The sequence below is a fragment of the Podarcis tiliguerta genome (assembly GCF_965153285.1).
Source record: "Podarcis tiliguerta genome assembly, chromosome: 5".
NCBI lineage: Eukaryota > Metazoa > Chordata > Lepidosauria > Squamata > Lacertidae > Podarcis > Podarcis tiliguerta.
The window spans coordinates 39535609-39547204 of NC_139538.1; the positions used below are offsets into that span (position 1 = coordinate 39535609).

The 11596-nt window shown below is 42.3% G+C and overlaps 1 protein-coding gene across 2 annotated transcripts in view; it reads left to right on the forward strand.

The window, feature by feature from the left end:
- Positions 1-5034, forward strand: part of UGGT1 (UDP-glucose glycoprotein glucosyltransferase 1) — a 43852-nt gene extending 38818 nt beyond the window's left edge. For both annotated transcript variants that reach the window (XM_083443446.1, XM_083443445.1), the window contains one exon: positions 133-5034. In XM_083443446.1, coding sequence (XP_083299572.1) covers positions 133-158 — 26 coding nt within the window. In that variant the 3' untranslated portion in view covers positions 159-5034. The remainder of the gene's footprint in view (positions 1-132) is intronic.
- The last annotated feature ends 6562 nt before the right edge of the window (positions 5035-11596 follow it).

Here is an 11596-nt window from a genome sequence, read left to right on the forward strand (position 1 = left end):
AAATTGTAGTCAGTCCCTCAGTTATTTTGATCTTTGGAAAATCAGTATATTAACTGCTTTTTTAAAAGTGGTTCTAAAGTCATGGTTATGTAACTTTCATACATGTTCCCCCTCTCCACTTCTCTTCCACAGAAATGGCAGCGCATATGGAATTATGATCTATGGTGACCCACCATGTGAGACTATTTCATAGACAATTTTTCTATCAAATGCTAGTTTTTTCTAGTATGTTTGCAAGACTGCTAAGAAAAACTGAAGGGGAGGGTGACAAGCTGTATTACACATGATTCGAATTTGATTTTGGCTGATGGAATAGAATCTGGATGATTGGGATTAGCGGAACTATCTTTCTTTACGCCCGCAAGAGATGGGGGAGCCCACAGAGGAATATAGAATTTTGGAAATGATTGATGTATGCTGAAAAGCAGCACGTCTCTTCATCTATGTTTTGGCTACTGCACCACTGGACATCGAGGTTCTGGGTCACCTCTGCCTTTCTCAGGAGCCCAGAGGAAAGGTACTACTCTGAGAGGGTAAAACCTGGAGAATACACAGACACTTCCCTCCTTTGTGGATTGAGGTAGGGCCAACTCTTTCAGGTTTGAACAGGGCTTGTCATCATGCCTTGAATCGAATTACACAGGTATAGATGTCAAATGGATTCAGGTTTTTTTAAAAAAAGAAAATTATACCTTCAGTTCTGGAAGAACTACACTTCCTTCTATTTAAAATGCATTGTGAATAACTCATTCATTTTAAGGCAAAATTTCAAAGCAACCCACCCAACTTCAAGAAATATACATTACAAATGAATGCATATTTTAATGAAGCAAACTGTGTGTGGCATCTAATACTTTTTTCATTGCAGACCTAAGAGAGTTGTTATTGAAGACTGCAAAATTAGTAGGGCATTAAGACTTTTGTGAATTTGTGGCTCTCATGAATGTACTTTTGTTTATGCAAAACTGTGGAAGCTTTTTGATTTTGTAAGTTTCATAAGTTTATTTTCCCTCAAACACAAGAGTGATTTCAGGTCAATAAAGCCTTAGAGTTCCTAAATCTTATACTCTAATCCTCCTCTCGTGGGCTCCATGCCCTTCCTAATTGCTTCATTTCAGTTTTTCCTCAAATGCTTCTTACTATAAAATGTCAGCCTTCTCTTGCTTTCACACTTTCCAAATTCTGTTTGGGCCAGGTTTCCATCTGCGGAAAACATTTCCCTCTAGAAAACTGACCTTTGAAGGAGATAACCGACCTTGTACTTTACTCGGTTTTCTATCTCCAATAACTCTCCCTCCGCCGCCACAATCTCCATTTCATATGAAGTAGGCAAGTCTGGCACAAAAGCACCATGTTTTAGATGTACTAAACAGCCGCTTGTGATTGTAAAATCTTGTCAAATCACCACAGAAAGTATCAAACCAGGTCATTCTTTTAACTTTGCCAAGGGCAGAAGCTCCTCTTCCCTGACTGGCCCTGTCTCATAGCAAGGAAGCAGGGTGTTTTTCAGAGTTCTCTCATCTTCTGCCTTCATATTTCACTTTTTCCTGAGTACTTGCTATTGTTCCCCCCACTATTTCAGTGCAACCAGATGGTTGGGGAAGGGAAATTATAAAGGGGGTTCTTTTTAAAATAAATTTAAGCTGACTAGAGAGCAGCTTCTTTCTTCATCTCCCCCTCTGTCCTGACATCTGGTTCTACCTTCCCCCTCAGCTGGGGAAGAGAAAATTGGACCAAACACACCAGCTTCTTCCCACGTAGATGGGCAGCAGACAAAAAACATCATGTTGACACTCGACATCTAGCAGCTTCCACATGAGTTCCCTTAGCTTACCTGGGTCCAGATCAGAGCATTCCAGATCCAGGCACAGTGTAGGAAGCGCAACATCCTAAGAGAGTTGTTATTGAAGTCCACAGGTAACCTGGTCTCACATCCCTACCCCTGCTGAGGATTCCATGCCTACCAAATAAATTGCCCAGCAATAGCAAGGATCCCATAGATTGAGGCAGATCATATAGCCTTTTCCCTGTTTGATTTGAGCTGGAAAAGAAGAACACTCAGGGGAGATTAAAGGTAACAAAGGGCATGATGGGCTTTTTCTTTGGCCAGAGTTGTCTGTATTGACAAGTTTTCTGAAGATAAATGGGGCAAGGAGGGAGATGCCTCCAAAAGGGAACAGGGGCTGTCTCTCCTCCCCTACCTCCCAGGAGCTGCCTAAGACATCTAACCTGCAAAAGGTGAGGGCTGGCCAGAAACACCGAAGTCCAAATAGGGTAGACAGCCCTCTGGATGCCCAGAATTCATGCTTTTGTTTTAACCAGTCTTTTTTTTAATCCAAAGGACAATCTTTACACAAGTGGGGATATACAGGAGCAGAAATATCCCTAGGGTAAGGCTCCCAAAGTGGTGGGCCATAGCCTTGAGGAACATGGACTCTCTCCAATATCTTCTACCCAAATGTCACGCTGCATGCTCTTTTCTGGGCTGTTTCCAAAAGATTGACCAATGAGCAGGGCTTCTTTGAGAGAACAGACTGTAATGAGCCTTCACTGACTGTGGGTGAAAGAATTCTCTGTCCATTGATAATGAAGAAAGAAGTTCTTCAGGTTCTCCACATTGGGGTGAGGGTGGAGGACTTAAGCAGTAAATATAGAGTACTTCTCATGTAGCCTGTAAAATGGACCTAAATCTCACCTTCAGTATAGAGCTGCTTATCTCAGTTTCGTGAAGGTCAAAATAGTTTCACCACCACACCAGGCACACTCTACACAACATGGATACTATGTCACCTTGCTGCCAAATGCCTTTCTGATTGATACCCGACCATGCACATCACAAAGTGTGTGGAGCGTAAGTGGCTCAGGCTTAGGTGTATCCAACTTTCAGTGAAGGTAATTCAGCTGGTACACAAATGACTAGATGTAGTGCTAAATTTATGGAAACACCAGGAGGGCTGATTGTAAAGGAACACATTTACCTTCTGAAATATGGTGTACATGATCCAGTGTGAAGATTTGCAGATGCTCTAGTCAGGGTGATATGCCAAACCCTCTAGTTGTGAGCAATTATTTAATTATAGAAGAAATGTGTAATTTTCTAGCTATTGAATGAGCTAGGGGTGACATGATTTCAACAAGAACAGAATTGAACCGCATTTTCTTGACATATGCGCCACCAATAGAGCATAAAGTATAGCACTTACTGTGCTATTTTAAAGAAAGGCACTTGGAAAGCTATTTATTAAACTTGCTGCAGCTATTGAGACAGCTTTATATGCTTGCTTAGCTTCATAAAGAGGATTTTTTTAAGTTCACTGTGAAATGTTTTCCAGTTGTGTATGAAGGTTGTGTTAGCATTCCAGAAAATCGAAGTAGAAAAATAAGGAAATGGAAACCAATATTTTTTTTAAACTGCCATTTCTTTAGGATTGGCAGTTTGATTCTCTCCCCCACCCCCTTATTTAACATTCATTTGCCCCCAGTTTGAGTGGTGATCAAGCAACAATGCTCTGTCTTTAGACTTGTGGGTTCTGAAGCTCCTTAAGAGATGACAACTCCTCTGTCAGGTTTCACAACTTGAACAAAGGAAAAAAGAGAATGAGAGAGGCTATTGATGCAGTTGCCTCTTCCATGTCCTCTCTGCTTCCTCTGCAGCACATGGGATCTGTGGCAACTGAAAGGTAGCAGACGTTCATATCTGCTCAGATTCACAGCGACCTCGATGTCCCATTATAAGACTGCAGTTCAAGAGAAAGTGTCTCTGTTCACCATCCGTGCATTATGACGCTATATGAAGAGGGCTCTCCCAAAATCAGGGAACTTCCGTCACCTGAAGACTTTGGAGAACACAAAGTTCCAGCCTCTGCCAGTCAGTGCAGAACACAAATATTCAGGCTGACTTATAGATAAAATCTGTTTTATTTTTACATAATTACACACATTAAACCTCAGTGCTTAACTAAATCTAAATCTAAAGCATTGCCTGAAAAATAACCGTAGCAGATTTCCTATGAAATGCTTACCTTATCTGTATTTGTTGGCTCCTTATCAAGGTTACTGCATCCTGACAACTGGCTGAAGGGGGAACCTAGGTGCTTAACTAGCAAGGGATTCTGGGGATATCTGGTGTGCAGGGTGGTAGTGAGGGAAGCTGATAAAGGATCCACATAAGGTCATTGCTTTTCATGCTCAGTTTCTCTCCCTTAAGTATGGAGGGGAAGCTTAGAAACCTGGAGTAGTTATGCCCATCAGGAGGCCCATCAGATAAAGTGGGGTGGCTCAGGTATTGGAGGGGTGAAAGGGATAACAAAGCTAAGGGACCTAGATGGCTGTATTAAGCAATTTGGTTTACAGTAGTTACACAGCTTATGGTGGTCATGTCCCTGCACAAACCACTCTCTTCTAAAAGGATGGCACTGCTGGGTTAGTTGGGTTATAAGTACATTACTATTTATATTGGCTTATTTATAGGCTTCCCTATCTGTTAGACCTGGAAAAACGGCCCTAGTAATAATTAAATCACACTGGTTGAACAATAATGCTGGCTTACAAAAGCACTACAGAACCTTCATTGTACAGAATACTGTAAGCACAAATAGACAGGTCCCTATTTGTACTTTTAATGTCCTTGAGACTTAAGTATCAAGCTGGCTTTGTAAACTCTGTTTTGAAGATTGCCTGTGTTGAAGTAATTTCTGCTCTTCTCTTTCCCCTGCCCACCCCAAAGAAATTTCAGCAGTTCCTTTTCTCTCTCCCCCACCCTTTCTTTTTAAAGCATGAAAGTCAGAGATGGAAGTAATTGTTAGCTAGCTGTTGGGCTTAAAATGGGAATGAGCAAAGGGTTTTTTTGCGGCATTTATGTATCTTTTTCTCTTTCAGCTGTGTCCCCATTCAATAATAATGTGCTGAGTGAAGCTCCTCATATCTGTTGATGTACAAAATGTTCAGTACCTTCAGAATGTTACCAGGTTATAATTTATCCTCCCAGGTCTGCTAAACACAATAAAGCCATTTTCATTGTTCCTCTTTAACAAATGTTGTTCTGATTTATTGGGTTCTGATAATGTACTAAGTTTGGGGTCTGCAGAATTTACAGAATTTAACTATCTGATAAAGGCTTGCAGTGTGTCAGGGTTTTCTGGTAGCCACTGAAAAGTGGTATGAGGTATTCCAGTAGTTAAAATGTTGCCCTTCCCACTGTATCAAAGGAACTTGGCCATTCAGGTGAGACGTTTTATTTGTTTTTTGTCCTTGCTGTGTCATGGGCTCAGGGTGAATGCATAACTCAGACTACTATTTAAATGAATAAATGACTTGACAGAACACACGAGAGCAGGTTTCAAAAGATGGAATATAACCATAAAAGAGAAGAGATAAATATTTTAGAATTCACACTTGTACCCAGTTCTTGCAGGGAACTGAAAAGTATCATGGAGTTTCCCATTCAGCAATTATAATAAAATATTAAAGGTGTTGGGTTACCTGTTCTTCATTACATTGCCCAATATTGCATGCTCTGTTAATGATTTGTAGCCAGGATCTAGTTCTCATGTTAATAAGCATGTGTACATTTGCAAATTGCATCCATGTTATACAAATGCCACTCCTACTGCTACCTTTTCAGAGAGAGTATGTGTAGGCAGAAAATGCCAGCTCCCAGCCCTAGATATCCAACCAAACAAAGGTAACTAACTATATGCAGTGTATTCTGTCAGATGAAGAGTTTACACAATGTAGTGCTCATGTCCAAGATAGGCTTTAACTAAATGTTTCACTTTTATTACCCAGTTGGGATAGATTACCCAGTTGCCAGTACAGTGGTGCCTCGCAAGACGAAATTAATTCGTTCTGCGAGTTTTTTCGTCTTGTGAATTTTTCGTCTTGCGAAGCATGGTTTCCCATAGGAAATGCATTGACGGTTTCCCATAGGAATGCATTGACGGTTTTAAGAAAAAGGCGCGAGACGTTTTCATCTTGCGAAGCAAGCCCATAGGGAAATTCGTCTTGCGAAGCAACTCAAAAAACAAAAAACTCTTTCGTCTTGCGAGTTTTTCGTCTTGCGAGGCATTCGTCTTGCAAGGTACCACTGTATATTAACTAAAATATAGTTAACTGTAAGCTGAAACCATAAACTATTAAAGTACACTGGTAAGTCTGTTCTCCTGCTCTATTTAGTCAAGGGTTGGAAGCACTGCTGATTATTCATTTGGAGTTTTAAATACTGCAGAGCAGGAAATAAGTGTTTCTATTGCTCTGTTTTCCAGACCCCAGTATTTAAGCAGTGGCATCTTAACAGCTAGCCTGGGAATCTTCCAGTTTCCTGCATATAGATCCAAAGAAACTGGGGCGTATATGGCCAATTTTGGGGGAATTTCTGTCTTTTAGTAGGTCCATTATTATCGAGTATTTAGGTCCATTTTCCAAGTTGCAGAGCTAGACCCATCATGTACAGGTTATGTGACTTAATATGCTCTCCATCTGGTTTGTGCCAGCTTGCTGATCTTTCCTGACTTGCTGATAAGCACACCCGAGTCCCAGCCGCATGCCAGAGGCTTATGGAACAATCTGTTCAATTATCTCCAGTGAGACAATCAAAACAAAACTGTTTTGGACTTCTCTGGGGCTCAGCACTGAGCAGGACTGAAACATCTTTGGGCAGGCATTTTGCTCTACACACCAGGGGCCGCTGTGGGCATAGAAGAGCAGGGAGAAGGACACAGGCTTAGCAACACCTCAATGAGTTTCTGCTTATCGGAATACAGTATTGTCCATGGTGACTGTAGGTGGAGCACTTGCACTGTTGAAGCGGGAATTCCCAGCAGTGTTTTGAAATTGGGAGACACATTTGTTCCATGTGGTTTGAAATGACATTTCAGTTAGGAGAATTAACAGAGAAGAAAGGCAAATGGCGCTTAGTGATCTCTATTAAAATTAGGCCTCGGTACAGGAAATGCACAGTTCTTGCGTTTCTGCATGTACCCCTAGAATGGTCTATGAAGGTTTGCTGCATATTGGTCTTTAAATCAAGAGCAGCTACTACTATGCGAGGTGAGAGAGTGCAAGCACAAATACCAAATTCATACAAATGAGGATCTGCAGCATAACCACTGCCTCATAAGCAGCTTTGGGTTACATTCCTGATCTTGAACATCCAGAGTTAATACAAAGTTTTGAATTAGTTGAGGGTAAACAAGCGGAAGCTTAATCCAGATAAGACAAAGATGCTGGTGATCTAGAAGTAAGTATATGGCCTATTTTGCAGGAGTTTGTGCTCCCCCTTTTCGTAAATAGCTGTGTAATCTAGCTACCCCACCCTTTCTTCAAGAAGCTCAGGTTCTCATTGCCTCCCTACAATGAACCACCCTGAGATCTACAGATGAAGGGTGGTATATAAATTTAATATATAAAAAATAAAATAAGTAAATGCCAATGAATGTGTTCCTCTGATGAGCAGCAACCATCTAGGGTAGTATAATTCACACCTGACACCTGACAGTTATGGGTTAACTGATTCGGCAAAGCTTTCCCTTTGGAGATTTTAAAGTGTTTCTGCTAATACACTTCATTTTTCCTTTTTTGCATTCAGCCTCTCAGACACTTTATTTTCCTGTGGTAGTGTAGAATACAGTGTAGAATACCCTCACCATAAAGATATTCTGGAATGTCCTTCAAACATCTCCTAAAAAACCAATTGTCTCCCCAGGCCTATTTTGGAAGTTTGAGAGTCTTATCCTGTTCAGCAACTGACTTGTTTTAAATTATGGGTCTTAAATGTACTGTGTTGTTTCAATTTTAAGCCAAACCTGAATATAGGTTGCACCCCTGTAATGAGGTATTTTTAAATGGAACACACCCACCCACCCATAAATCTCTGGTAGCATCCAGTGTTTTTTATAATCTTAAAATCACATGCAACCTCTAGACTTATCTCACAATGAATAACTCACTGAGCAACCAGCAGCACCTTGTCAAGAAGCATGGGTGACCCTTTTACAAAAACTACCAAAATGCTGCACAATTCCTGAGGTCACTTCTCTATCTATAAAAAAATGCAATTATACAAGCCAGATTATTGTGGGGGTGGGGGGAGTGTGGCTCATTTTTCAGAACAATGTATGCATGTGAACTTTTAATTGTATTTTAATTGCATTTTTGGCATTTTGATTTTATAAATTTATGTAGACTACTTAGGGATTTCTGCCAGAAATGTTTAGCGGCAAGTACATTTTTCAAATAAGATAAATAAATGACCCTTAATCATTTTACTCCTCATCAGATGTAATATATCTGAAGTAGGAATTATTCCTTGTCTTTCCCTCCTCATGCCCCCATTTCGTGGTCAGTCTTTTCATTTTGGGCATATGTGAGACTGCCACAAAGCAAACAAGGTGTGGCGGAAATGTTAGGTTGCAGGGGTGTCTGTTGAATCATATAATGCTTTGCTCAAAGGTAAGCCCCAAATTGTTCCATGGCGCTTACTTGTCAGTAAGTGGGGCTGCGATTACAGCCTTAGTCTGTTCTGCTAGCTCAAGAGGCGATGCAGAAGGCCTTCTGCACTCGCCCTTGACTATAACAGAATAATAAATGTCCCTGTTCCCTTTATGGCGTTGATCAAAGCAAGAGCTGTGCTCCACAAGCAGAAAAAATGATTTGAAAGTTGTTCCGGTACTATCAAGCATAAGCTGATGTAGTTTTTTGAGTTGCTTTGTTGTTTTTAAAATGCATGTGCATTTTTGTTTTAAAGATGTTTCAGCAAATGGGAGTTATTTTGGAACATGAGGAAGGCCGGAGAATGAAAATAAGTCGTCACTTCATTTCTTCAAAGGCTTGTTGAGGAAGGGCCTGACCTTCTAGCCACTGCTTCATTTATTTAAGACTTTAAAGTTTAAATGCCCATGCAGCAGAAAAACAAACAAAAGCTGCTCTCTCCTACAGGCCCTGCAAAGCAGGATAGTTGTATGGTGTGTTAACCAGAGTGCCGTCATGACCTTGGGGGCTGTGAGGGCAGTGCCAGATTTATGTATAAGCTAAACAAGCCATAGCTTAGAGCCAAACTCTCTTGGGGCCCCCCCAAAATTTAAAGGGAACAAAAACGGGGTGTACATTTCCAAAATATAAGATAAATATAATATACTTCTTAATTGTATTTCAGTTCAACAATTACTTTGATAAAATACATATTTTGTTATGTGCAAATGGCTTTAGGTACCTATTAGGTAAAGGTAAAGGGACCCCTGACCATTAGGTCCAGTCGCGGACGACTCTGGGGTTGCGGCGCTCATCTCGCTTTACTGGCTGAGGAAGCTGGCGTACAGCTTCTGGGTCATGTGGCCAGCATGACTAAGCTGCTTCTGGCGAACTAGAGCAGCGCACAGAAACGCCGTTTACCTTCCTGCTGGAGTGGTATCTATTTATCTACTTGTACTTTGACATACTTTCGAACTGCTAGGTTGGCAGGAGCAGGGACCGAACAATGGGAACTCACCCCGTCGTGGGGATTTGAACCGCCAGCCTTCCGATCGGCAAGCCCCAGGCTCTGTGATTTAACCCACAGCACCACCTTCGTCCCTCAGATACCTATTAAGCCATACATTACCATATAGCACATATTCAACACAAAAAACAGTGACAATTTGTTGTTGACAAAGGACACCTGGACATATAAAGGGCCCCATTACCTTCAGTAGCTTAGGGCCTCAGCAAACCTAAATCTGGCCCTGTGGGGGGGGGGGGTTCCAAATCCTAAGGCTGCTTCCAGGCAATTGGCGCCTAGCCAGCTGCTTTTTCATTCTAGGCTACCATCAGAATAGCAACTGCAGTAGCTGCTGTCGGGGTGGCACAGGCAGGGTGGCATTGCGCCCCTGGTTTTCCAATGCCAAGTGTCGCTGCCAGATACCGAGACGGAGAGGACTGAGGTGCAAGGAGGTCAGCGCAGTGCAGGTGCTGCAGCAGACTGCTGCCATTGCACCCGCACCACACAGAGCTCCTTGCCCCGCCCCCTCTTGGTACCCAGCAGTGGTGCTTGGTATTGAGCTCCCTGTGCCCAGGGCTTTTTTTTCTAGCCAGAATTCGCCAGAACTCAGTTCTGGCACCTCTCAGGTGGGCGCCATTGCCATTACAAGAGAACATGGGGAGTTCTGGCACCTCTTTTTCTTGAATAATGTCATGGCCTGTGCCTCACTCTCCTCTCTCTCAGTAACTGTTGCTTTGACATGAGAACACAGTCAACCTGTATGGTCTTCCACAAGGTACTGAGGAGCTACAGGCTATGTCAGTGTTTCTTAGTTTTGTTTTGATTTCAGGAAATTTTCCCTCATACTGTACCATCCGCTGTGCAGAAGCTGACCTTTGTCATTAGATGCTCTGCTGACAGAAGATCAGATACACCTGGCCAAGCAGCGCACAAAATGGCCAGATAAGAGCAGTCCCTGAAGAACGGGCAAAGAATGAGGAGAAACAAGCAGGGAGGTGCCGGAAGAGAGCAAGGCCACCATTGTGGAAACAAAACATACATTGCCTGCTGCTGGTGGATACATTATTTATTTCGATTATTTATGACCTGTCATAGTTCACTTGTGGACAGGATATGCTGTGTCACTGGAGAATTACAAGGTCGCTAATAACTCACAGGAATGAATAATATACTTGCAGGTGCCCCGATACAATTTTTACAGCTGTCTGTGTGGGGTGGCAGCTACTTAGTAATTTGACGCAGACGTTTTGTAAAATGGCAACTTTGAGCAAGGTGCGCAAGTGACTAGTGGGAACAGCTGCTGTTCAAAAACCAGAACCTCTCCCAGTCCAGCCTTTCTCCAAATGCCCCAAAGTAGGGAAAAGTCATCAAGAGCAAGGCTAAATTTGAAACTAAACTATTTAAGCATGATTTCACCATGTCTAATTTCTACCAGAAGTAGACTGGAGTGCCATAATTACAACTGAAGAACGTCTGACAGGCCAGTGGTGTGCTGCTGCTGCTGCTGTGTTAAGCCAGCAGGACCAGCAGCCAAGATCTGAGTGCCAGGACAAGGGGGAAGCCAACCCACTTATCCAGCTGCTGTGGGACCCAAGCAGGATACTGGCAGCCCTAGTCTAACAGCTGCCATTTGGTGGCGTCTTGCGAGTTGTTATTAACAGCTTCTCTGACAATTAAAACATTTAAAATAGAATACCAAAACAAACATTAAAAGCAACAGCTGCATCATTAGACTTCAGTAAGTAACAGTCGAGTCAGTATGTGGGGAAGACCTTTGGAATGAGAGTGAAAACGCTTCTGCCTTCTGGCAGAAGTTATGCTGAAGGCTTGCCAGGCAGGTTTCCCCGGACAGGGAGCTCCAGAGAGCTGGGTGCTCTTTCCTGTCCATACACGGCTCATACTGGGCCACATGTTAGGGATGGAGGCGGGGGCAGGAATTCTGTTTGGTTTGTATTTTGAAGCTATCTGGGTCACACTTTCCAAAACCATACACAAATCGAAACACAGTGATCACTCAATATTCATATCTCTGACTTTTTTTAACAATGCAGTGCAGTTCTCTAACCCAAAGACATCCAAATAAATACATATGTAAATGGAACATGGAATCCAAACAAGCTTGCT